Source organism: Akanthomyces muscarius, chromosome 3, assembly GCF_028009165.1.
Source record: "Akanthomyces muscarius strain Ve6 chromosome 3, whole genome shotgun sequence".
NCBI classification, from domain to species: domain Eukaryota; kingdom Fungi; phylum Ascomycota; class Sordariomycetes; order Hypocreales; family Cordycipitaceae; genus Akanthomyces; species Akanthomyces muscarius.
The window spans coordinates 1555216-1581232 of NC_079243.1; the positions used below are offsets into that span (position 1 = coordinate 1555216).

Sequence of the window (26017 nt, forward strand, 5' to 3'; positions counted from 1 at the left end):
CTGGCCGCCACCAAAAAGTTTATGGCTCGTGCACGGGCCACTCTGATATCCAGTCCGCCACTGTAGTTTCTCCAGATCTGTTGCTGCAGCCTTTCTTCTGTGTGCATATTCTATGATATAATTTTACAATTCATACAATATCTACGGCATATTTCTTCATTTTGGATTTTAATGAGAATTTCTTTGGCTCGAAAATTCATTCCGATGATAATGCTACCTCTTCACATAATCTCCAATTAACTAGCGCCGACATCATCTACATCAGCCTCGACTTCATATTTTCGCAAATGCATCGCCACTATATCTCACCGTCTCTCGCTCCATTCGTCTGCGCGTGCCTCGTTCCCGGACCCCCGAGCTATGAAGCTCACGCCCGTCCGAGTTAGGGGCAAGCGCAAGGCATCCGCAACCACCAACCCCGGCACCAATCCATCGACGCCGCGGCCGTCCAAGATGCTGCGCTCCATCAAAGACGTCAAGCACACCCGGCAGCTGCAGCCACGCAGCAGCCTCGACAGATTGCCCGCAGAGATTCTTGAGAGCATTCTCTTGTACAGCGGAAGCGTTGCGCTCCCGCGTTGCAGTCCCGTCATTGGCGCCAAGCTGTCGTCTCGAGCGACGCTCCTGCGCTTCTTTATCTGGGGCTTCCATGACACCTGGGATCAATGGTTCGGTATCCCATTTCGAGAGGTAACGGAGGGCCCGAAACCAAAGGACGTGGCAAAGGGGTCCCGAAGTCCGCAAGAAGCGAAATATTTTCCTTGCGATGGCGACCCAGAGCTTCAAGTAAGGCGCCGCCCTTGTTGCGTTTACTCGCTATTCAGTCACTGACTAGCATTCTTGCAGAGTTCCCTTCTCGAGCTGCCCTGGGTAGATATTAATTTTATTCTCCGCGCCCAACAGGCTTGGGCCGATACATATGCCCGGTACCGTTGGTACGAGCCACCTGTTGGCACCGCCACCGGTGGATACGGAGTCTTTGACGCTACACTCTTCTTTGACAAGGAATATCAGCAATTCATCCGCTCCCCGGGCACTATTCACCGTACCGTAGCGCGCAACGTACATCCCAACGTCCATCTACCACTGTCCCTGGTGACCGGACCATGGGACGAAGAGCGCCAGAAGCGGTTGCTGTGGCTCGTCCGCGGGGGCATCAACCTCGAGATGCAGGACAGCGCCATCCGCAGCCTGCCGTGGGAGTACCACCTGGACTTCTTGCACAACGCGATCGTGCAGGCAGAGACGCCGAATAGTGTTGCCTACCGGCTACTGCGAGACCAGTGCGACTTGATGCGCGTGCCGGAGGACATACTCCGGCGGGAACGCGATGCTCTGGTCAAGCGGCTACAATGGGGCCAACACAGCGACCCTGTGTTTGAGTTACTGCAGGAGGTGCTGGAGGATGTCAACTATAAACTTGACTATCAATCCTTCAACACTCAAAAGTAACACCGAAGCCAATCTGATATTGTATTTAGACGCATGTGCCTAGTTTCGCACGCACGATTTCATGAATATATCATCACAGACATATAGTCAATTTTGAGGAGAAATAAATTCAGTATACTAGAGCCAAACTATAGCTACTCATAAACTTGTCTCCTACCGAAGACGAGCATTAATTACAAGCAAGAGGTAGACAACAGCATGGAGGCGCAGTAAACTGATCAAAGAAGAAGAAAAAAGGGGGGTGACCCCACGTGAATAAATCCAGAATATAAAAAAAGATGCTTTCTATCATAAGATCAAACACACAAATAAGTAACGATGAATTCCCATATTTTCAATCCAATTTTTTATCCCTCTTTTACAGAAGGAAGATCTGGGCAGCCACGAGAGCAACCAGACCAGCGGCGACAGAGGAAGCACCAGCCGTGACGACGGGAGTGGTGGGCTTGACAACAGGAGCCGAGGGGGCACCGGTGCCGCTGACGCTGGGCGCAGGGCAGTTGGCGCCGCCAGGGCACTTGTTGTGCTCACCGGTGGGAGCAGGGCAGTTGGGACCGCCGGGGCACTTGACGCTGCTGGTAGCGGGCTGCGGGATCACGGTGAGGGTGGTCTTGGGGCCAGTGACAGACAGCGTCTTGACGACGGTCATGGTGCTGTGCAGGGTGCTGGTGGTCATGGTCTCGGAGGGCTTGCCGCCACCGGGCTGGCTGCCGGAGGGCTGCGAGCCGGAAGGCTGCTGGCCACCGGGAGGCTTGCCAGCGGGTTGGGTAGGCTGGGGAACGTCGTTGGTCTTGGTGACCGGGCAGACAGTCGTCGACACCGAAATGGTCTCAGTCGTCACATGGCCGATGGGGCAGTTGGTGACGCTGGGAGGGCACTTGCTGATGGTGTACGTCTTGGTGGTGTAGACGGTGCTGGTGGTCATCTCCTCGCCAGTGGGCTGGCTGGGGGTGGCAGTCGGCTTGGGCGGCTGGTGGGTCTCGGTGACGGGGCAAACGGTCGTGTACAGGGCGATCGTCTCGGTGACAACGCGGGCAGGGCAGTTGGTCACGGTGGGGGCGCACGAGGTGATGGTGCGGGTGGTGGTCGTGAAGACGGTGCTGGTGGTCATCTCCTGGGAGGTGGTGGTGGTGTTGCTCCAAGGGGCCGAGGTAACCGGAGGAAGGGTGGTGGCAGGGCCGGTGGTAAGGATAACGCTGGAGCTGGAGACCGAGGTGGGAACACCGGTGCCGGTCGAGGTAGGGACAGAAGAGCTGGAGCTGCTGGAGCTGCCGGTAGGGACAGCAGAGGAGCTGGAGCTGGAGCTGCCTGTAGGGACCGAGGAGCTGGAGCTGCTGGAGCTGCCGGTAGGGACAGCAGAAGAGCTGGAGCTGCTGGAGCTGCCGGTAGGGACAACGGAAGAGCTGGAGCTGGAGCTGCCAGTAGGGACAGAAGAGCTGGAGCTGCTGGAGCTGCCGGTAGGGACAACGGAAGAGCTGGAGCTGGAGCTGCCAGTAGGGACAGTAGAGGAGCTGGAGCTCACGGACGAGGTGCTGGAGCCGGTAGGGACAGTCGAGCTGGAGGACGAGCTGTCGGTGGAGCTGGAGCTGGAGCTGGAGCTGGAGCTGGAGCTGGAGCTGGAGCTCACAGAGGAGCTGCTAGAGGTCGAGGTGGGCAGGCCGGTGCTGGTCGAGGTGGTGGAAGACGAGGTCGAGGTCGGCGACGAGGTCGAGGTGCTGGTCGAGGTGGGAGTGCTAGAGCTGGACGATGTGGTGGTGGTGCTGCTGGAAGAGCTGGTAGTCGTAGTCGTCGTGGTGCTCGTAGTGCTCGAGGTCGTAGAGGTCGTGGTCGTCGTGGTAGTGGTGGTGGTGGTGTGGTCACCGCACTTGGTGAGAATCTCCTTGACGTGCTCGTTGAACGACTTGCCGTCGATGACGTTGTTCAGGCCGGTCCACATGTCCCAGATGGAGATGCCACCGAAAGAAGGACGCTTGGCAATCTTGCAGATGATGTGCTCGAGCTGGGCGGGGGTCACGTAGCCGTCCTGAGAGCCGCCAGAGGCAGCGGCTGGGATGCCGACAAAGAGCTTGGCGTTCTTGCTCTTGTCGCTCGCGGCGATGATGTCCTCCCACTCGTTGTAGTTGAAGTCGTCCTTGCTGTTGAAGGGATCGTTGCCGATGACCAGATCGCAGCCGACATTGTTGTAGAACTGGATGAAGAGGGCGTCGAACTGGGTCTTCTGGATCATCTCCTTCATGGCAAAGTACGTGTCCGAGGTCGGGCACTGGGGCGCACCGGTGATGATGACGCTCTTGTCGAGGGTGCGGAACTGGTCGGCCATGGCGATCCAGGGCTTGTTGTCAAAGTTCTTGCCGCCAACCTGAGGAAGCTCGAGGTCAAAGTCGAAACCGTCGATCTGGCTGTGCTCGGTAGGGCTCTTGTCAAAGGGACGAGGGCCCTTCCAGGAAGCATCGTAGGGACCAAAGGCACCCCAGAGGAAGTCGGCAAAATCGCGGCCGTTCTGCTCGGAGCTGACGCGGTAGTCGGAGGTCTTTTCGTTCCAGACACCACCGATGGAAAGGAGCATCTTGATGCCCTTGCTACGACAGTACTGAAGATCGTCAATGATGGTGCCGCAGTGGTTGAGCAGGTTGGTGGGTTGGCCGTCCTTCTCGAAGGAAGTGCCCCAACAGTGAGCAGCAAAGCCGATGCCAGGATAACCTGAAGGGTTGTTCTCGGGAGACGAGGTGACGAACGACAGGCTGATGTAGTCGGCACCCTCGTCGCAGCGAGCCTTGAGACTCTCCTCGGCAGGACCAGACTGACCCTGTGCGTTTTATTCATGTCAGCCATTGCAAACTTCGGAGTGAATCGTGTTGGTGTCATGTAGTGTATCCTACCCAGTAAGCGTTGAACTTGGCAACGTTGGTGCCAGCGGCCGAAGCCACGCCAGCAACGGCGAGAGCCGTGAGAAGCTTGGAAACCATTGTGTGGTGTTTAAAGATTGTAATTAGGTCGAAACCGGGGTTTTTAGAAAAGACTGTGGTGTGGTCGGTTGGTTCGTTTGAAAGAAAGGACGCAGACAAAAATGTCTACAAGCAGGCCTAGTAACCGAGCCTGGTGAGTCTCTACGTTGAAAGAGAGAGTTGATGAGAGGGGAGAAGGAGACGGCATCAGACTACGAGGAGCGGAGCAGCCACCCTTTTCAACTGTGTGGCCGGTCCCATATCACCATCTCAGCTTGTTAGCCACCAGCGCCCAGGACTAACAAGGCGTCAGCAGAAAGGTGGGTGAGCGACGGCGCGGCCATGGTGGTCCGCAAGACGCTTGCAACAACCCTGTCCGAATGCCTAGATGGGGCGGGTCGACCGAAAGAGCACAATTTACCTGGCGAGGGTGTGAGAGATGTTGCCTGCCAAAAGCCAGTCAGGCTGTGCCTAGTCAGTCTGTGCCTGGAAATAGGTGCGCATGCGTGGTGGGATGGCGAGACGGTGGACGGGTCTAGAAAGAGGATGTGTGGGTATCGCGGCGCTAGCTGGGAGTCTGGGACCAACGAAGGGAAGGCTGAGGAGCGCCTCGTTCAGGAACAGGAATAGCTGGAGGCTCAGGTGCATGAGTAGCGGCGCCGGGTTATGCGGTTCCCATTGTCGTGCCTGACTTGGCCCCTAGGCGCTTCGCAGACAATGGACGGACTGTGAGACTGGCTGTTGTAGAAGTTTTTCTCAGACGTCTGCCAAGATTCTGACATGGTCCAAAAGAGGCAATTGCCGTTTTTCATGTCTCACTCATTCGCTAGTTAGTTGTCGGTTGTCTACCAAAGTCGTCAGTGTGCCGATCGCAGACAAACCGCTCAGCTTCTAGGTAGCCTTGTAGGGCACGTTGTGTGCTTGTGCTCGTTCGCAGAGGCTTGGCACATTGGACGCCAAAGCACTCCCCCTTTCCCAGCCAGCAACGTCTAGGAATTTCAACTCTGTGAGCAGAAGTGCCTGGGTAGGTATGCGCCACGGGCCTGCCCAATACAGCATAGTCTCATCCTGTTGGCAACTATCTCCCCTGCCTTGGCCAGGACCGGGGCGCACTTCCCCCTGGACTAGTGTAGATGGTGGAGAGCAGAGAGGAGTCAAGGTGTCAAGCTTTCGGTGCGTGAGGAGGTTTCTGCACTCGCACATGGGGTCTGGGATAATCTCGCAGGTCTGTTCGCTTGTCATCGGATCGGACGGAGGCGAGGAACGGTCAGAGGTCAACCAAGGCAAGATCAGCAGTGATTGTCTGTCGGGCCGCCATGGTTTCTGGAGAGCAAGCCAGCGGGGGATGGGGAGGTAGAGAGACGTGAATTCGGAAAAATATTAATCAGTATTAATTAGTGGCTGTTGGGGCTTGATGGCGAGTCGCCCCTTTCCAAGAGCCTCGTCGTTGTGATGGGTAAGGTGCGCTGCATCGTGGAAATTGTACATGTGCGTTTTTGTGTGGCAGCCTGCATTGTGCTGCCAGCGGCAGGGAGGCTGCTGGTAAGTTATTCCAGCATAGACATGCCCCCATTTCTTCTATGACAGCCCTGTAAGCCCTACCTATAAGCCGGCGCCATTTTTTCATACCCAGGTAGTCATGTTCCCTGTAAACGTCCGATAAGCCCCTGTAGCCTCTTTCACAGAGGCACTTTATAGGGCGCGTTCGCTATGATTCCATCTCTTACAGCGCATTAACCACCTCATCCCACTCTCTCACCCACTCGGGCCTTTTCCTACCTCAGCGACAGCCGAATTCAAATGCCCTTGCCCATCACCAATTGCCTCATAGTCGGGCCATGTTTGGCCGGTGCGTAAGGACATTCTCCACGGATGCCACTAATCAAAACCTTCGCACGCGGTCTTTCATAATGCCCAGACAGTCATTGAGTTTATTTTTTGCGGACAGATGTTCGTATTCTGCGACGATGTGCCCTGTGGATGCTTATTTAGCATCCATTCATCTAGATGGCTAGGGCGGGAACGCCAAGACGTCCCCTGCCCTGCTTTCTCCTCGGACGCCTTCTTCCATCGACTATTCCATAAACTGCTTGATGCAGCGCTCGTAAAGTGGCCGAGTGGTTCGCACAGCGCAGGTTCCCACAAAAGAGAATCCCAAGATGCGTAACTATCCCCTGCCTTGCCCAGATATGGAATGAGAGCCGATAGCAGCAAACCCCCCTGATATTAACGTGCATGCGCGTCCTTTTCATCGAAACCGTCCAACTGGGAATTTATTGCGAAAATATCTGGCCATCATTTCGTTTTCATTTGCCCTTTATTATGCATCCGCCATATCGACGACAGCGTCCAGAGCACCCCTACGCGCCGGCTGCTCAAGCCGCTCCCTCGTCACCCGCAGCGCCGCCGGTAGGAAATCAGACACGGCCAGCCCCAGAACCATCTTGGCCACCGCCTCGCCGCACGCCCAGCACAACGACATGCCGTAGCCGTTGAAGCCTGCCGCGATCCACTCGCCGCCGTCGTGTCCACGCTGCGTCGCGCTCGCCGGCAGCGGTCCGACCAGCGGCAGACGGTCCCCGGTGAAGCCCATGATTCCTGTCCACATGGCGCGAATCTCAGGCCCCGGTGCTCCTCCTTTGTTCTCCTCGTCTTTCCAGCCGTTGATAAAGTAGCGTGGCAGCAGTGTGGCGAGGTTGTCTTGGCAGTGCGCATTTACCTGCGTGTCGTCGGTGACGAAAAGTTCGCTCAGCTTGGTCTTTTCCCCGCCAAAGAAAAGATCGCCCGTAATGGTATTCTGGTGTCCATAGTATGTGCCTGCTTCCAGTGTGTCTGCTTCCGGGTCGTAGATTTTCTTGTTTACCATGCTCCACGTTGTGCTGCTGCCCTGCTGGCCGAATTCAGGTGTCGATTTTTGTACCGACATGGTGCCACGAAGCGGATAAATGATGCCGCGGAGGGAAGGCAGCAAGTGGCCAGTAAATCCATTCGTCGCATGAATAACCTTGGCAGCCTTTACTTTGCCTCTTGGCGTGTGCAGTGTGTATGGGTACGCGGTGTCGCTCACATCTTGGGTGATGCTCTCAACCGGTGTCTTGGTTTCGATAGAGAATCTGATTTCGTACTGCTCGCACAGCTGCGACCAAGTATCTGTCATCAGCCTATAGGGCCAGCAAGCGCCGTTTGGAAATGTTATGGCCCCTGCCGTTGCGCGGACGTTGTATCTCTAACATCACGTCAGCTTTTGTGCCTCCAAGTCAAGCAGCTCGCCCTACCTGCGCTGCCTCTTCTGGAGAGAGGAATTCCGTCTTCCCTTTGTCCTCTGGCACATGCTCTTCGTACAATCTCCACGACTTTTCCCCTTCAGCGAAGTCATCGGAGTTGCTGAAGCAAACAACATCGCGCAAACGGCGCGCCTGGCTCAGCTCCTTGAGCTCCCGCGACGAACCTGCCAGCTCATGCAGCTTTTCAATGCTTCGGTTGGCAAATCGTGCCAGCTTCACGGCCTCTTCAGCGCCGTAGTGCTCGAGCAGATCGCCAAACTCTTCGGGTACAAACGAGCTCAGCAGTCCTCCATTCCGGCCCGTGGCGCCGCTCACCAGCGTCCGCGCCTCAAACACCGTCACGGTCATGGCGTCGCCGCTAGCAATTTGGGCAGAAATGTCCAGAATATGCTTGGCCACGCTACATCCCGTAATGCCTGATCCGATAATCGCAACATCGGTCGTGTCAGGGAGTTTGCTAGATTGCTTGTTTGCGAGCGTTGGGTGTGGCGGGAGCTGCCAAAACGACGTCGTTGGCTGCGGTCGAGGCAGCCCGGGATCCTGCTTCGCCTGATCGAGTAAAAACCCCTTTGTCGTTTTCGATATTCTTACTGACATTGTCTTCGATCACTGGCCTTCGGTTTGATGCTTGATGGTCAAAGACGACCACGGGACGGGCTGCTTGGCGGGGTATAAGGCTGCGCCTTAACTTTAAGCCGGCACGCCCGTACATGCAAGCATCGGGTCAAATTTGATGGCCATAGCTGGTCTGAGACAGTTTTTCGTTTTTATCTAGCTCCTGAGAAATAAATAGGTCGCACTCTGACTCAATATGACAGACTTGCATCCTTTAAGGTTCGTTACACGCATGTACCATATTAACCTCTTTGTAATAATGGACATAATATTTATACCAAGATATATAATTCTTCAAGCCAACACAAACATTGGGCCCGCCGGAGTCTCTCTCATCTAAAATTTGCGTGTGACGTTATGCAGCCTGTAAAATTCCGTCGCCCATTTCTTCATATTCGTCGCCACACCATCAAACATGATGCGAGCATCCTCATTTGCAGCAGCATTCTGAGTGGGATAATCGTTGCAGTGCGAACCGCCGCGAAGCATATACAGAGGAGCGTCCTCGGTGCTCTGCAGCGGACCGCCCGGCCTGTCGGGCGACGAGACCGTCGCATACAGCCACGGGTCGAGGTTGGCGTTGACCCAGACGAGACGCGTGGCGTTGTGGTTCCTCCACCCGCTCGTCAGGCGGTTGACGGCATGTTCATTGCGGCCCGTCTGGACGCCGACCTTGTACTTTCCGACGTCGGGGAAGGCATCGATGCAGACCGCCTGCCGCAGGGATTGCTCGGTGTCATAGCCGGTGGTGATGTGCAGAGGCCTGTCGGGCCGCTCAGTTGGCCACCACTCGAGCCTGTTTACGTCGTGATGTTAGCGGCTAAGCGCCCTTGGATGGGTGCGTGCTATTACGCTCTCTTCTTACGGTTCGTTACAAAGCTGCCAATTCCAGGGGTAAGGAAACTCGATTTCGAGCACCGGAGCGCCATACTTGACCACTTCGCCCAGTTCCTGTAAGCCGCGGAAATAACCTTCGAGGGCCTTTTCCAGTCCAAGACCGTCGGGGCCAGGCGCAGCCTCGTACTTCTCGGGCAATTGGTTCTATATAAAAAGCAATTAGTACAGAGTCGGGAAATTAGCAGGACTGCCGTTTCACCGCGACATACCTCAATGTAATCGCACATCTGGAAAAACTCAGAATAGCCCATTCCATATTGCTGGTCCTGCCAACTGCCTAACCACTGCGTTGCAAACTCTGCGGTGGTCTTGTCAGTGTAGTTTGCGACTCCCATCTTTTGCTTCAGCTGGTCCTTGTCGCTGGCCGAACCGTGCATCAGGACATGGTCAATGTTAGCCATGACTCTTTTCCAATCGGCAGAGCAGTTTCGCGGCATAGCCTCCTCGATAACCTCAAAGTACTGCCAGAGACTACTCCGGGCCTCGACGACGGCACTGCCAGCTTCGTACGCCCAAAAGGTACCAGGCGCGATCTTCTCGGTCCACGCCGACAGCGCACCCGCGTACGAGCAGCCGCAGAGCGTCCACGGCGCCTTATCTGGGTGGGACGCTCCCTCGGGGTCAAAGGGGAGCTCGGCATTCCTGGCAAAGTACACGAGGTCGTCAATAGAGTTTTCCAACGTGAGCGGCTGCAGGTACTCCGTGTTCTGGGTACCCTCCTGGGGCGGGTGGCTGTCGCCGTAGAAGCGGTGCTCCAGGATGACAGCCGCGCCGCCCAAGCTCTGCGCGATGAGGCCCACCATGGTTATGTTTGTTAGGAAGACGTCCTCGAGCTCTAAAGGGTTCTCCGAGGGCGCCTCCATCGAGATGGGCGAGCCTGGCCCTTGCCAGTAGTCGGTGCTGTAATAGTATCGCTGCTTGAACGTGCCCAGCTCCGGACGATTGTGGTCAATGAGCTGGTCAAAGTAGGCCATCTTCGCGTGCACAATGCTTTGCTTTCTTTCCTCCCCGGCGCCGAGCACCTTCGTTATGGCCTTCACGGACTTGATCGGCATTGGGCCTCGAAGGGCCTCGCCCACCCCCGCGAAGCCAAGGGCGGCAGTCAATGTAGACAAACGCATAGCACTGCGTGCACGATTGACGCTTGGTGTTGTCGCCTGGAGATATTTCCAGCATGACGAGCACGGGGAACGACTCGGTGATTATATACATATGCATTTGTATATCCATCAGGCTAGCCGAGTGTTATCGCTCCGAGTCTGGACCACGCGCTACGGGATCTCCATCTAAATTAGGCAGGTGTATGTACATTGCTGCTGCACCATTGGCGGAGCACCGTAACAGGGCTGTACCCCAGGATACAATGTGGAAGAAACCTGCCAACCCAATGCTGCATCGCCATTTGAAGCCACTGCTGTGAGAGCTACGCCATTTCACAGCATTATTTTCAATGATACTCTAGTGTTTTTTGCCACCTGCGTTGCATACTTGCAGCACATGGTCAACCACAACAGCAGCACTCGGCACGTTTTCGGAGAGGAAGCGCTGTCACAATGCAGCGTGAGTAACTGACTGGTGTTATACGGTTAAGCGGCTATCGGTGTGACTCAGAAATGGGCTTTTTTTGTCAGTTCCCGAGTGCGGGATGATGTGAGAGCTGGCTGCCCGGGGTTTCTGTTGTCAAGCCGCATCTGTTAGTCGGCTTACCTTCGCGGAGTTTCTTTTTAAGCCACAATTTGTTAGTTCGCTTGCCTAGGGCCAATTAAAAATAGAGCATCTTGCACAAAGGGAAATCTTGAGTGCATTGTAGATGCGTTTAAACCCTTGATAAATAATGAGCTAAGATAAGCCCGGTCTGCGCCTTTTCTTTTTGGACAGCTCTTTTTCTTGTTTCTTTGTCGTGAGAATTACGGCGTGAGTCAATAGTTATCGCACAGGAAATATCAGAGCCGTCTACAACTCTAATCTGTTCAAAAGGATTGCAAACTTGCTAGCATCTCAACTTCTCTCCGCGCAGATCAAAAGCTGTAGCTCAGCAGTCAGGTCTGGAAAGTTGAGCCTGTCGCTCATCGCACCTGCGCCGCTACGTTTTGCCAAAGAAAAAAGAGAGAGAGGTTGGCGATCTCTTTTCGGTTTACCATACAAGCTGCTTGAAGTACTCGTTTTCATATCCACAAAGCAGATTTGGTTGCACAATAGAACCTTAATACAGCAAAGCGAAAGTCAGCAGCTGTTGAGGTTGGCAATTGTTGAAGAGTGATGGAAGTGGCCGTAGTGCAGGAAAATCGCGGCGTGGTATACTTGGTCCACCGCTTTGCGCAGTTGGCGATAATTGCGTCTCGAAATCTAGTAACTATTTTCAATGTCGATCGCTTGGTTCAAATTCCGTGCCCAGGTGTGACGACTGGCAGCGTTAGGTAACCACTCAGCCACAGAGACCAAAAAGATCCAACAATAGTAGCCAAGGCCAAACATCCCTAACGTCTGCTGTATCTAGCAAGTCCGTGACGCTAGGTTGGAGTCCACGCCACCTCGCCCCAGTGCCAAGGCAATGCAAACCATTCCGAGCGGACGTTCAATTGATTGGCTCGAGCGAACTAACCCGATTACAAGGGCGTCAAACGTTGGAATCAGACATGAAGCCAACTTACACAGTACATTATCCCTGCCGCAAAGCTATTATACTATAATAAGCTCTGCCTGTAGTGGCGACACCTTGGCGCATCAAACCAAGCCTCTGATCTGATTCATTTAATTTTAAAATGCCTGCCTTGACATCTGGTAGTACCTTGTTATCTATGCTAATATAGCATCTAGCTAAGTTCTTACCACAAGCCCTCGTACGGCACATATCAACGTGACTCGCTAAGTTGATTAGTATAATGTGAAACCTACTCAATCGTGTATTGTGTAGAGTTGAATATGCTTGGCAGGCAGACCATTCCAATCAATGCGTCGGGGCCTAGTTCTCTGAATATGGGTTATTATCGCGGTCACCTCGGTTCGCGCACTGAACGGTCAATATGCACGAGGAAAGCACAAGGACCGCTACATGTATCTATTAGCCCTCACACTTTGCCAGGGACTAGCCTAATTTGGCCAGCCCGCGGGTGCCAGGCGCAGCTCTAGCGACGGTGATGCCGGAGTTTTGTACTGTCGAGGCAAAAGAGCCTAGTCTGGTCTGGAATCCGATATTGGTAGCATTGACTGTACAGCCTCCCGAGTCAGACCATGGCATGACATGGAGTTACCAGCAACTTGGTCATGCTTACACGATCCCATGTACTTGTTTGATGATTTCACGTCTTGCTAGGTATGTAGGTCAGAATATAAATACTCTTGTAAGCTGCCCATCTAAACGATTTTGTTATAATTGCATCGACAAATAAATACTAGTCTACGCTGTCTTCTATCATTCTATCATACTACCCTTACCCTTCGAATTTTATCTACGACGCCTCTTTACAATGGTTCAAAAAATTACTACTGCGCTGGCCGTCGCGTTTTCTGCCACTCTGGTTACAGGAACAGCCATTGACAGGAGAATTGTGGGCGGAGAAGACGCGGAAGAAGGCCAATTTCCATCTATTGTTAGGGTTTACCCAATGGTTCGTACAAGTCGTTACAACCGCAGTTTCTGTGGAGGCGCTTTGCTAGACAGCACTACGGTCCTTACTGCTGCTCATTGCTTTGACTTGCCGTCTGCTGTAAGGTGCCGTGCAGACCCTGAAGAGTGTAAAGGATTGGCCTTCGACGTGAGAGCAGGTTCACTGGTAAATACCCTCCCCTTTTACTCATCAGCTTTCTCCTCTCAGCTACCGAGGCGACGAAAACATTTGATGCATAATAAAATGTTGATAAAACACAAGCTAATTATTATTTAGAGCAGAGATGCAGGCGGAATTCTTGCTCGAGCTGCGAACCTTACGGTGCACCCTGATTACACTGGCAAAAAGACTATTCCAGAAGGTTTGGGTACTCAATACGCGGTGATTCTTAATGATATTGCTATCTTGAAATTGTCAACCCCAATCGAGGAGAACGGCGACACGATTCGTTATGCGTCGCTACCAGAGAGCGGTTCTGACCCCGAAGCTGATTCGAAGGCGACGGTCGCAGGCTGGTAAGTCTTATTATGCAGTCCATAACTATAGGATATAGTCGCAAAGACGCTAATTGACACGGGCAGGGGGGATCTAAACTTCGGCGGTCGTATCCCTGAGACTCTTAGACACGTTGTTGTTCCCATCATTGGTCGCGAGAACTGCGCCAAGGATCTGGAAACAATAGTATGCGCCGGCGAAGAAGGCAAGGATTCATGCTCGAGTGATAGCGGCGGTCCTCTCTTCGAGCAGGAAACGGGAAAGTTAATCGGTATCGTGTCAAATGGTTTCCAATGCGCCACTGCCATCGGTGGTCGGTACACTAGGGTTGCCTCGTACATCCCTTTTATTAACGAAAACCGTGAGGGTCGCGCAGGAGTCCAGTTTCCTCATGACGATGACGATGGATGTGATCAAGGAAAGGCATTTCCTGGTCCTCAGGGGACGGTTTGCATCGGACCCAACGGCGAGATTTTTGGACCTCCTCAGGGGGAGCAACAGCAACCCACTAGCCCAACCGGGCAGGATTGTCCTCCCTTCCCAGTAAGTTCAGTCCGGTCCGTGGCTCACATGGCTGTATGGATATACTAACCACATTACGAAAACAAGGCCTGCAGCCGCCAACTCGGCTGCACTGAAGAGCAAGCCGACGGCTGTGTTATTTGCAAGCCTGAATGTCGCGTGGGATAGTGGCTTCAGCTTGTCGCCATTTTGGGCTAATATCCTCACGGGGTCGGATCCGCATGATTCCCTCTGGGATATAAAACCAGGCCTGCTTTGGTGTACGCTAGTTATAGACATTTATAGCTCCTCAATTGTGCGTTCAGATTCTTGCCTGTTGCACTAAGATTGTTTTTGTTTTATGATAGGATACTGTTACAGTTGAGGACTAGAATCAATGACTTTATATTATTATATTTATGCTATCGTGTAATTGGCACAGGGACGGTGTTAGACTGCTAACGCAAGTGACAGCAGAGGGGCGATTCTGACGAGCAAACCCCCTTTACAGGCTACCAGCAGCTAAAGAGGCGCGGCTGGGATGCTTCTGACTACTACTACGGATCTGGTGGGCAGTCAGATTTCTTCGAGATACCTTTGCTCACGCAACTCCCCCGGATAGTCATAAAACAATATATGCAGACATACTGGTCACTTATGCCAACAGTTTCATGCTGGATGATACTGACCTTATAGAATTGGATCAAAAAAAGTTGTTCTCTAGTACAGACACCGCAAAACCCGAAATGTCTGTCTCTAGCGTGGCTTAGGATTAGAGTAAAATTTTGTCCCGTCAGCCTCACGAATATGCCTTATTCGTGGGGCTGTGTATGCCATCGTTGGCCACCAGCAGAACAGATGCTGACAGGTTGCACAGCCCCCAGCCTGGCAGATGAGGCTCTCTTGATGCCATGTCAAAGTTCCCAACATCCAAAGTAATCTGCAATAGGGGAATTCGCCATCTGACGAAACCGAAATACACAAAATGGAATGTCGAATAGATTATTATGGCCTCGCTCTCGGCCAGGACCAGATTCGTCTCATCAAGCTTTACCCTCACGCGCAGTCCAATCTCTCAGCCACCACTAGAGAGACGGAAACGGTGCTCTGTGAGCTCAACACCTACAGCCGTGGCAGCTGCCCTCCGTATCATGCTCTGTCCCACGCCTGGCAGCATCATGATACCACCCTCCAGGTCACAATCAACGGTACCGCTTGCCAAGTCGCTGAAACAGTCGAGAAGGCTCTCCGGCAACTCCGTCACAGCCAAAAGAAGGTCTACGCATGGGTGGATCAGGTGTGCATCAACCAAGCCGACAATGAGGAAAAAGGACACCAAGTCCAGCAAATGCATCATATTTATGGTGAAGCAAACACAGTTGTTGCCTGGATTGGCATGCCTTTTCGCGATAGTGGCTTTCTTTTCGAGTTCCTGGAGCAGATGGGAATTGCAATACTAAAGCGGCAGTGGAAAAAGCTCGCAAAATTGGTCGATGAGGTTAACTGTTCTTCCATGAAAGAGGCATTCAGACTTTTCTGCCAGAGACCCTATTGGAAACGCCTATGGATAATGCAGGAATTTGCTGTTTGCCCCGACGTTCGCATTGTCTGCGGAGACTCGACTATGGGTGTGGACAGCATTGATGCAGCTTTCATGGCGCCCGAGTTCCTAGAGGAACTTCAAGAACAACGTGCCATGCGCAAAACCGTTGTTAACAAGATAACCGAGATATTCTACCCACCGGAGCGGAGTTTTGTGGATAACGTTATTACAAGGCGTCAGCGATTTCGCCCCCAACCCGGCACCACCAGAAACGAGGGAGACCACTTCTTCAGAGTCCTAGTCACTAGCCTTGTTTTGGAATTGGATTACAACTGGCCGATTGCTTCTGATCCGCGAGATCGTGTCTTCGCGCTCCTGCAACTTGCATCTGGCCACAGAGAATTTGACGAGAATTTCGTGGGCTACTGCAAGACCCTAGAGCAAGTCTACCATGAGACAACAATCTCATTTCTGAAGCAGGGGCATATCGACGTGTTATCATATTGTCAATTCCCCAAACGGCTGACGTCCTTGCCGTCCTGGGTTGCAGATTGGAGCATGGAAGTTCGCAACCCTTCTATCCAAGCGCCTTGGTTCAGCAAATTCAGCGCCTCGGGAGACACAATGTCAAAACAAAACGTCTTTCACCCACAGCCCGGGCAAGTAACACTATGTGGAGTATCAATCGATACTGTCAGAGAGTATAGTAATACTTGGGACCCAAACTGGTCACAACCTTTGGATCGAACAGCAGCAGCAGCGTTTGTACCCGACATCCTGCAGCTATGTAAAAAGTCACCCCGAGCTCGCTTAAACGAGGAGTTAGTTGACGCAATCAGAATCGCTGTTGCAGATGGCGTATACTTTCACGATATGAGCGTCGACGGGGACCTTGTCGAATATCTCAATGAGTTTATTGAAGGCTTCAGAAGTTTTAACTCTGTCGAGACTTGTGAGGATGGATAGAACGGCGAAGTAAGAACCCAGAACAGTGAGGGTGTTAATGAGAGTTGGTATGGTCAAGGTCTGCACCGACTACACTCGCGTCGGCCGTTTATGACCCTGACTGGCTTCATAGGGTTGTGTCCGAGTCACGTGGCAGTTGGCGACGTGGTTTGTGTCTTCTACGGCGGCCGGACGCCGTACATTGTGCGACCCCAGAGAGATGGCGCCTACACTCTTGTTGGGGAAACATATATGCATGGTATTATGTATGGGGAGTTTCTGAAAGGGGATCCTGCGAGCGAGATATTTACGCTGCTGTAGTTTAGGGTAGTGCTCACTTGTTAGGACAATATATCACCTGACGACAACCGACGCTGGAAGATGCATCCGAAGTGTTGAAAGGGATCAGGAGAGGACCGTTGGACAGGATTAACTACCTTCTCGTCATCTGTCGCCTGCCTTACGCAGCCTAGCAATGGATGCATCACAATAGGCATGATGATGTCCCCGAGATGTGCTCATAGAACAATTCGGATAGCACTGCCAATTTAGAATTATGTGGCAGTTCTCGTTACCGCGGGAGGATGTATAGAATTTTTAATGAGAGGAGCTTTTCCTTATGATTTATCTAGTGTAATAATAAAACCTGCGGCGATCTGCCTGCAGCATTGGTTCGTATCTAATATGTAACTTACTGATCGGCCATCCATGCCATGTATTTTGCCGCCTCTGCCTGCCTTTCACTGGCATCTCTAAATGTACTCTTTGGTGTTTCCGTGATGCTTACTGACTTTTGGCGCTTGCCTCTGTCTGTTTGTTTGCATAGTTTCCGTTCAGGGGCTGTAGGCCGCGATGCTCCGCCTCCGTAATCATCCGTACTAGAAATAGGGTAGTATGGAAGCCGGAGGTGGGTAGTTTGGCTCTGCTGTCGCGACGAAGGAGCAGTTGGCTGTGAATGCCAGCCTTAAAGCATGGCTTGTCGCCCCGTGCTTGACAGCAGGTGATGCATTTTCTGCCTTGGAATTTAGGCAGAAAGGCTTGCACAACTACCTTACACATTCCCTCTTGTACAGGCGGGGAGCCCGAGACACCTGTCTAACACGGAACAATTCACCATGGCCCGTTTATTCGTTTGACACCTGTCAGGGCCCGTCAAACATAATCATATCTTCTCTGTGAAATGCGGTCCGCAAATGTTTGTACATGAAACCGCGGGTAAGGCCTGTCTGGAAACACAAGGCACCTCGTCCGCACTGGTTTTCACAGTTGTTACAGCGCTGATTGCAGAGGCACAGCGGTCCATGCCGATCGCGCAGGGGAGCCCCGGCGCTAATTACCAAGGTACAGAGCGCTTTTACAGGGCTTCGCACCGGAAGAATAGAAATTTGCACAACGGTCCCGCCTTTGCCCCGCCACTAGCCACAGCTGAGCCACTCACTGCCCGCCCCAATGCGCAAACTGCAGGCCTGACCCGGGGCCTCTGATGTTTTTCTAGCACTTGCGGCCCGCTGTAACCTGCCTGCCTGCTTGCTTGCGGGCCTGCCGCCTGCTTGTCCTGCTGCGGCATCTTGTGGCTTGTGCTTCTGCTCTAGCAAAGTCTACCAGCACTACTCCCTCCTTCTCTTCCGATCGATTAAATAAATACGGACCGCCAGGCGCACACACCATTTTGCCTCCTGCACTTCACCCAAACCACCAGCAAGCCAACGAACAGAAAAGACTCCAGCTCTTTTCTCGCGCTACCGCAGCCCAGCTCTCGCATCAACAGCAAAACTCCTCACCCTCAAAAACACCAGTTCCCCAGCGAGGCCGCTTTCGAAAGCCGTCGGTCGCTCACTCCCCTCCCCCACCGCAAAACCCATTTCCCAAGTTTACCAGGCACCTCCGAGTTTATGTCCATCGAAAATCTCAAGACATTCGGTACGTCGCAAGCATCCAGAATATTAAGACGGCCTTCCCCCCTCATTTACCCTCTGCTTGTCTTCTCTGGCGGTTCTCCCAGCAGATGCCGCCTGTGCAACCCTCCAAGACACAACCCCGCGTCCGGCCACCAGCCCACCTCGGCCGCCTTGATCAAACTGCCACATAACTTGGGACATCTCTGCTTACCAAGACTGCCTCTCAGACCCCTTCGCCGAAGCCGACGAGGACACCGGAGAAGTCAGCAAACAGACTCAGAACTACATCCATATACGCATTCAGCGTACGTATTTAATCCCGCTCGTCGCGAGGCCCCGCGCAAACTCGATTGACCCACGGTCGCGTCCGCGGGTGCCAGTGCGGTTGGGTTTCGCCACCACCATGACTCTTATGCTAACACGATGACGCAGAGCGTAATGGTCGCAAGACTCTGACCACTGTTCAGGGTCTCCCAAAGAAATTTGACCAGAAGAAAATTCTGAAGGTCATCAAGAAGAAGTTCGGTACGTCTCCCTGCGTGCCACAGACTTCATCTCCACTTGACGGCTCGACAGGTTCACGAAAGTGTCAGCTGCTTTCAACCGTCGCACAACTATCCGGAAACGACGTTTTCTCAGGACGAACGCTAACATGGGTGTAACAACAGCTTGCAATGGCACCATCGTCACCGACTCTGAGATGGGAGAGGTGATCCAGCTCCAGGGCGATCAGCGCAAAGATGTCCAGGAATTTCTCGTCGACAAGAAGGAGGGCCTCGAGCTAGACCCCAAGACTATCAAAGTCCACGGTTTCTAAGCTGGCCCACGGCTCCGTCGCCCTGCCGGCAACATGCGCTGCGGAACACCAGTCTCTGCAGCAATTCACATGCGGGCCGCACCTACAGGGCGTGTTTGGGGATTAGTTTCCCCCCCGGCTAGAAGCATAGCCTTTCGGCCATGGCAAGTACTGCATGCACCCTCTCGCAGCAGTCTGGCTGGGGCTTGGGAAAACTGACTTCCCACTAGCACCTCTAGGGACGACGGACCAATCCACCAGTGCGCGAGAAGAATGAGGAGATGCAGTCGTATTATTTATTCCAACAAACTCGGGGGCTACCAACACATGGTATTGGCCTGCACGCTTCGTCGCAGCGAGGCAGCGTCTCTGTTTCATTTTTTCTAAACATGGGTAAGGTTGGAAGAGAGGACAAAGCATGCTTTAGCTTAGCATTCCGGCGCGACGACCCGATATGCTACGGGCCAGGATGTTTCTTTTGGCTTGTCGGTCGCTCGCTTTCCTAGCAGTCAGGCAAGCCCAGCCGTAGTCTAGGGCAATACGAATATGATACCCCCCAATATGCGTGCATTGTAATGCAATGGAATGGCTGTGACTAGATATCCTCTGGTGGGGAGAGATGTTAATGCAGGCACATAACCTGGCGTCGTCATTGGCCGGGTCCTTGGAGCGTATTTCCGTCGGGGAACCGCCTCCTGATACCGCGTCGTGGGGTAACACAGTGCAACTACGGGCATCACAGACATGTGTTGAGAAATACTGGTACGGATACTGAGTTTTTCTCTGGCATGAGATCTTTTTGATCTCTCAAATTGAACACCGCTGCTGGCAGGCATTAGTCGCAAACCGACCACACCACGATATAACTGCGTCAGGGAAAATAGACAGCAATCTATGGGGTATAAGGGAAATAGACGAGAAAAAACAGCGCCAATTTTGAATTTTTTGAAATAACCAATAAGCAAAACCGTTATGTTTCTCTCTTTTTACAACTCGGCCCTTTCTCGCTCAATCGTCCCTTTGATCTGCGCAAAGTAGTGCAGCGCATCGTTCCAGAGGCGACTGCCGTGGACCACGACCGGCATGGTGGGGTAGTCGGGCTGAAAGGCCAGCATGTGGGCGAGGAGGGCGACCATGCTCATGTAGCTGGCGATGGAAAAGACATTGACCGAAGTGGATGTCTCTTTGCGAATGTTTATTCGTTGGTGGCTGATGTGGTAGCACACTGTGAGTGTCTAAGGGGGGCACGTGTCAGCCTTTTGAGCATGCGATGGATGTCAAGATGGTGAAAAAGCAGACGTACCGTTGCGATCCCGATCCAGCCAGGGAGCAGCAGACGCGGGTCCTGGAACCCGCCAGAGAGGGAGAGGGTCTCGAGGGTGAGGTAGGCGTTTATTACGTCGATGGTGAGGAGTCGAACAATGGTGGCTTGCGGGGTATAATTGATGAGCCTAGCATTCGGGGGATCAGCGGTCTTCTGTCTCAATCTGCCAAACAGTTCACAAGTCTGCAACATACCATCGAGACATTAAGCAATCAGTAAAGAAAAAAGACAGGTATCCGCATGCAAAGCACTATTCACACACACATACAGAGCATTAGCAAGCTTGGTTCCTGACATGTGAAAGACGGAGTGCTGAGGCATGCATACCCATATCGTAGCCAGGGCCGTCTCCGTCAAGGCGTACGGCTCAGACCACCCGTCACCGCGATGCAGCGAGGAGGAAAAGGCATTGTGCTCGGGGCCCGGGAGGAAGCGCAGCAGCAGGTGCAGCGCCGAGGGCAGCCCCCACCACGCGGCGGGCAGGCAGGACAGCAGCCGCAGGGCAAAGAGCCAGGGGTGCCATATCGCGGGCACGTTGAGGACGACGGCGACGCGCGGCTGTAGTATGGACGGGTGGACGGGCGCTCGGTCGTCTGAGGCGGCGGTGCGATCGCGTTGCTGCTTGCTCGTGGCGGCTCGACTGCTCTTGGGAGTTGTGAAGAGTCGAGATCGGAGTGCGGGTCCGGGGCCCGTCGTCGTTGTCGTCGCAGCGGTGGTCCGCGTGGTGCTACCGCCGCCGCCCGCGGCGTCGGTATCGGTCGCGGCAATGGTCGAGGTTGTGGACGAGGGTGTCGGCGGCGGTGACGATGCCAAAGAGGGCGACGGGCTGGGCGAGGCTCCGGGGAGCCGCCCGCCAGCGACCATGGCAAGGTAGTCCGGCGCACACGCGCTGGAGAAGAGACACAAGAGAGACCTGGAGCGCGCAAAGTTCCCCAGCTGGCTACGGTTGAATTTTCGCTCTCGTGTGCGCTTGGAATAGCGAAGGAAGAAGGGAGAGAGGTAGGCTGTGTTGCTATCTCGACAGCATTGAGGGAATTGGGCGGACACTGATGACCGGGGGGGTGGCTGCGGTGCAAATGGCGTAATTAGAAAATAAGAATAAAATGGATGGGATTGATTGAGAAGCTGGGACCATCTATTATCTGCTACCGCCCAGTGCTATTTCCCTAGCGCTGCATTGGCAAAAGGAATAGCGCCAAATTGGTGGCCGAAAGCTGAGCCGCTAATTACCTTTGGAATAAGGCTGGCCGTGAGCGATCTGGCGAACCAGCGAGGCTGCAGAGTGGCTCTGGATATGCGGCGACCTAGATACGGCACGGGGCCAGCGACACGGAGATTGGCAAGGTGTGAGATGGTGAAGAAATGATGGCTGCTAGGAGCTGGATCGGGGATGAAAATGTCTGACGAGCATGTGCCTTCGTCAAATTGGAACGTTTGCTATTCCTGGAGTTGTGCGCCCGGCAGCTCAGTGATGGTGTGGTGGTGGTGTGGCGGGGACGCTTCCGCGAGGCTGCAGAGGGAGGACTCGGACTGCGGTGTAGATGTGGTTGGTGCGAGGAAAACACAGCAGGTCGCCAAGTAAGCCAATCCGTGCCTCAGAAGGTGATATGTCATTGCTTTCTGTACTTGAATTTTGTGTTTCTTTTACTCGTAATAATATAGTCATTTAATTTCTAAGGCGACCCTGCCGGCACGGCACAGTGCGCTTGATCGGGTGCCTGCCACGTTCTTTGTCGCGGCTCGTATAAGCCACCCGCCGTGCCTTTTCATATTCTTGTTCCCTTGCCACCAAATCATTGTTTTGCTCAACGTTTCCTTTTCTTTTTCCTTGTTTGTTGTATTTATGTATACCGAACCTCTCCGTGCCTGTGCCGTTTTTGTCTTTTCGCCACCGCTGTTTGTTTGCTTCCACCGCCAGTCGTTTGCCAGCTGGCAGAGCTTGGCTGCGTTCAGTCATGGCCTGATTCGGGCCGTCATGACATCTCCATTCCGCGTTTCGCGGAATTTAGTTCGGTCTGTGCCTTGCAGCTCTCGGCTCTCGCCCCAACGTATTCTCTGCTCGGAGCAAGAATTCCATCCCCGAAGGCTGACAGGTCGACCAGTACGGCCGCCAACATGTTACACCGGTTCTCTGTCCACCACATGTCTTACCATGATACAGCCAAGATCAAATTTTCGAAATTCCATCGCTGTGAAATGTTTCATCATTAGGTATACAAAAAGCTTCCATCTGCGAGTTCGCCGACCCCAAGCGCTCAACTGCAGCACCAACACCCCGGTCCCCGCACGCAGCACCCATGGTCGCCAAACAGAAACACGTTTTTGCTGCAACTCTCATGCACGTAAGATTAAACATGTTGTAATTGCCAGGCCTCCCCAGCATTATATGCCAAAAATATGCGCGTCACGCTATCATTTTCCCCCACCGCAGTTGGAGTTCCGGCCCGCCACTCACCTTGGCTGCCACTCTCACGATGACTGCCAGGCGACGGGCGTTTTGCAGAAAAGGGCCGACTGTTATTCTGTATTTAGCTTATATAGTTGCTGTTAGGTACTCTGGCAGGCAGCGGCTAGTTGAAGCGTTGCCTTCAAGCTTTGGTGCCTAATTCACTCTTCTTCCTCTTCGTCTTCTTCTTCCTCCCAACAACACAACTCGACTCGTGCATCTTCATTGCTCACCACCCAAATTTGCAACTAAATCTGCTCTTGGTTCTATTTGCACTCAGGAAGCACTCGATATATCTTCTTCAGACTCTCATACTCTCATACCCCTCTTTTCCTTCTTGTCTTACCTATCTGCTGCACCTTTCCGTATCGTCTTCCGCCACCGCAGCCTCACACCTGCAACTTGCAAACAACGCAAACATTCTTTGGAGATTCTCCGGCAATTGTATAGCCACATCGTCTGCTCTTGATTTTGGATCATTTCCAATTACGCTTGAGGTTTGTGCTTTTTCCGTTGCAAAATCGGCGCGATCCCTCCCGTGCTGGCGATGCTTCTCGTGCGCCGTTTGCTCAACGCCCGACGCTCCTCGCCCAACCGCATTCTTCTAGATGAGGCCGTTAACAGCCTTGGAACTACGACAGAATTTCGCCATGAAGTCCTTCTCCCGTTACAGAAATCACCTCCAGCGCGATGGTGAGCGAACCATCCGCAAGTCCGTCTCCTGTGAGCCCCTGCTCGACATTTCTTCCTCGGACGAAGAGGACCGCACCGGAGGTGAGGACTCTTCGAATGGTGTGTATCAATCGTTTTCTAGTTGTTCAGTTTTTCTTTCTGTTCATTCTTACCCCTCTCGTTCTCTCTACCCGTCACGGTCCCCGTTGTGTTCACGGCTCAAACTTGCCATTGAAACACGGCGAACTAACACTCTTACAGGTGCTCGTCTGACATGCGGAAGTTTGACTCCATCTCCTGCCGGCAAGCTGTATGTACCACAAGCCCCTTCTCAATTTCCCAACAGCACTGATATTGCTGCAGGTTGTTTGCCAAGAAGTCGGCTTCCGAGGCTGCGAGATCCCGTCCTGGCAGCGCCGACTCGTTCCAGGTTGGTGCAAACACCGATGACGACGTCTTTGCTGAGGACGACGACTCGGTGCTATCCGTCTCTGCAGCCGGTGCTGCTGAAGCAGACGGCACCTCTGAGCACAGTGAAGAGCTTCAAGAGGCTGGCGTCCCCTCTGTCGACGCCCAGGGAATATATCCCCCCACAGCCTGCATCTTTGCTGCAAAGTAGGTCCTCCTGCTACCTTGCATCAGCTCTCACTAATAAGACAGCCTTGCGCAATTGTATGATGACAAGACTCTCGAGTATGAAGTCACACGCGCATTTTCAAAGTATGGCCCAGTCTTTGTCAAGATCCGCCGCGACCAACGCCAGATGCCTTTTGCGTTCTGTCAATTTACTGTAAGCCATTGCCTGCGAATCCACTCGGCTGGTGTTAACAACTGCAGTGCGACGAACATGCAAGAAAAGCCAAGGAAGGCGGCAAAGATACTTACATCCTCGGTCGGCAATGCCGCACTGAAATGGCCAAGGCCCATAGTAAGCGTCAACTGTCGCAAACTCTGAAACTTGAGAGCTGACAAGAGGTAGCCACTTTCATGGTATACAAGCACTCTGGAGACTTTGTCACCGCCGACGAGGCTGTTGCCCTCCTTAGCTCCCTGGGAGAAGTTGCCGAGGCTGACCAGCTCGATGCCGAAATTCAGCATTCTATGCGTCTCCCCCCTACCATTGTCATCAGGTACAAAATGTACGATCCTAGACGCGACGTGCCGCTGGTGAGTTTCCTTTTCATCTCAGTCCAACAAACCGTTGCTAACTTGCCGCAGGCTTTTCGGGGACATCGCAAATACAAAGTAATTCCGTACGATCCCAGGACAACTTCGAACACACGCTCGAACGTCCAGGTGAGCCCAAACAAGGAACAATTTCTTCATCAGTACGATCGTGACAGACGATCCGTCTACATGGGCAACCTCCCCATGAACATGACCGAGGAGACTCTCACAAATCTCGTGAGCGCTTGTGGAGAGGTCATTGCTGTCGTTCTTTTCAAGAAGCCAGTTCCAGGCAGTCCAAGTAGGCAGACATCAACCCATTATGGCTTCCCAGCTAACCATGTAGGCAAAATGACTTGTTTTGCGTTTGTCGAGTTTTCTCGTCCTGACACTGCGGACGATGCCATTGAGGCCTTTGTAAGTACCAGCCAACATGTCCTTCACTCAGACAAAAAACGCAGCTAACACACCTTGCACAGAACAACTCGGACATCAATGGCTTCCGCGTCCGCGTCGACAGGAAGCAGTCTCGTACCTTTGAGACGCCCCGACGCAGCCTTCCCATGCGCTCGGCCAACTACTCGCACGCAACCTTTCCCCGTCGTCGCCACGCGCCCGTCATGGAGCCCGTCTCGCCGCTGCACACCATGTTTGATCCGCCGGCCGACCACAAGAAGCCCGTCAGCATGCACAACGCGGCGCCTGCGGACCCGGATCAGACGCCCAGGACCGCCGAGGAGGCTGCCCAGACCGTCGCCGGCGAGAGCAACCTCTTTACCCCGACGCCCAAAAAGTCTCACGACGGGGTCGGCGCAGGCGGCAGCAACAGCTTTGCGTACGGCAACATGGAGACGCCCGTGGCCATGCAGCACCAGCATACCTCCATTCCCATGGGCTGGATGGCGCCCTTTCCCCCTTTCCCCTACGGTCCTCCCATGTCGGCCTATGGCCCGATGACGCCTCACGGTACTCCCGGTGTTATGTACCCAGGCTACAGCCCAGGACCTTACTACCCCGGTATGTATGACATGTATCCCATGGCATCCCCTACGCACATGATGGCGCCGCCGCAGATGCCCGCACCGGTGCCAGCACCGCCTACACAGGCCGAAACTCCAACTGAGGCACAGATTCTCGCTGAGCCCATCGTCAAGGAGGAAAAATGAACACTCGGTCAAAAGGTGAATTTGGTTCGTTGGTTGGATTTTTTTTGTTCGGTTTTATTTATATTTCAAGTTTCAAGGGAACCATCCCGTATCGCGTCTAATACTTTTTATTCTCCATTTGCGCAACGAGTCGGGGACAGAAACAGGCCAGGGAAAAGGTCATCGGAGCCAAGTTAATGAGGGAGCGAGAGACGACAGACAGACAGACAGGCTGGAGGCACACAGTACACAGGGTAGGTAGGCCTAAGAACGGCGGCATTCTG

At 53.5% G+C, this 26017-nt stretch overlaps 9 protein-coding genes across 9 annotated transcripts; 5 read left to right on the plus strand and 4 right to left on the minus strand.

Annotated features, from left to right (window-relative positions):
- Nucleotides 1–360: 360 nt before the first annotated feature.
- Nucleotides 361–1452, plus strand: LMH87_001821 (uncharacterized protein; the record flags this gene model as incomplete). The annotated part of the gene is made up of 2 exons (XM_056193162.1): nt 361–786; nt 847–1452. The coding sequence occupies 2 exons, from the start codon at nt 361–363 to the stop codon at nt 1450–1452; spliced, it is 1032 nt and encodes a 343-aa protein (XP_056050228.1).
- A 358-nt stretch (nt 1453–1810) lies between these two features.
- On the minus strand, nt 1811–4418 carry LMH87_001822 (uncharacterized protein; the record flags this gene model as incomplete). The annotated part of the gene is made up of 2 exons (XM_056193163.1): nt 1811–4258; nt 4332–4418. The coding sequence occupies 2 exons, from the start codon at nt 4416–4418 to the stop codon at nt 1811–1813; spliced, it is 2535 nt and encodes an 844-aa protein (XP_056050229.1).
- Nucleotides 4419–6717: 2299 nt separating this feature from the next.
- LMH87_001823 (uncharacterized protein) lies at nt 6718–8278 on the minus strand (the record flags this gene model as incomplete). Its single annotated transcript, XM_056193165.1, has 3 exons — nt 6718–7410; nt 7465–7623; nt 7673–8278. 3 exons carry the CDS (start codon nt 8276–8278, stop codon nt 6718–6720), a joined length of 1458 nt encoding a protein of 485 aa, XP_056050230.1.
- A 354-nt stretch (nt 8279–8632) lies between these two features.
- Nucleotides 8633–10314, minus strand: LMH87_001824 (uncharacterized protein; the record flags this gene model as incomplete). The annotated part of the gene is made up of 3 exons (XM_056193166.1): nt 8633–9092; nt 9162–9337; nt 9403–10314. The coding sequence occupies 3 exons, from the start codon at nt 10312–10314 to the stop codon at nt 8633–8635; spliced, it is 1548 nt and encodes a 515-aa protein (XP_056050231.1).
- A 2346-nt stretch (nt 10315–12660) lies between these two features.
- On the plus strand, nt 12661–13986 carry LMH87_001825 (uncharacterized protein; the record flags this gene model as incomplete). The annotated part of the gene is made up of 4 exons (XM_056193167.1): nt 12661–12801; nt 13078–13316; nt 13383–13839; nt 13906–13986. The coding sequence occupies 4 exons, from the start codon at nt 12661–12663 to the stop codon at nt 13984–13986; spliced, it is 918 nt and encodes a 305-aa protein (XP_056050232.1).
- Nucleotides 13987–14782: 796 nt separating this feature from the next.
- On the plus strand, nt 14783–16606 carry LMH87_001826 (uncharacterized protein; the record flags this gene model as incomplete). Its single annotated transcript, XM_056193168.1, has 3 exons — nt 14783–16161; nt 16333–16364; nt 16419–16606. The coding sequence occupies 3 exons, from the start codon at nt 14783–14785 to the stop codon at nt 16604–16606; spliced, it is 1599 nt and encodes a 532-aa protein (XP_056050233.1).
- A 1571-nt stretch (nt 16607–18177) lies between these two features.
- Nucleotides 18178–19000, plus strand: LMH87_001827 (uncharacterized protein; the record flags this gene model as incomplete). Its single annotated transcript, XM_056193169.1, has 4 exons — nt 18178–18205; nt 18411–18488; nt 18616–18708; nt 18852–19000. 4 exons carry the CDS (start codon nt 18178–18180, stop codon nt 18998–19000), a joined length of 348 nt encoding a protein of 115 aa, XP_056050234.1.
- Nucleotides 19001–19965: 965 nt separating this feature from the next.
- On the minus strand, nt 19966–21167 carry LMH87_001828 (uncharacterized protein; the record flags this gene model as incomplete). Its single annotated transcript, XM_056193170.1, has 4 exons — nt 19966–20214; nt 20283–20430; nt 20498–20553; nt 20631–21167. 4 exons carry the CDS (start codon nt 21165–21167, stop codon nt 19966–19968), a joined length of 990 nt encoding a protein of 329 aa, XP_056050235.1.
- Nucleotides 21168–23399: 2232 nt separating this feature from the next.
- LMH87_001829 (uncharacterized protein) lies at nt 23400–25754 on the plus strand (the record flags this gene model as incomplete). Its single annotated transcript, XM_056193171.1, has 9 exons — nt 23400–23541; nt 23683–23731; nt 23785–24036; nt 24082–24211; nt 24259–24349; nt 24401–24588; nt 24640–24889; nt 24935–25005; nt 25068–25754. The coding sequence occupies 9 exons, from the start codon at nt 23400–23402 to the stop codon at nt 25752–25754; spliced, it is 1860 nt and encodes a 619-aa protein (XP_056050236.1).
- Nucleotides 25755–26017: the final 263 nt, after the last annotated feature.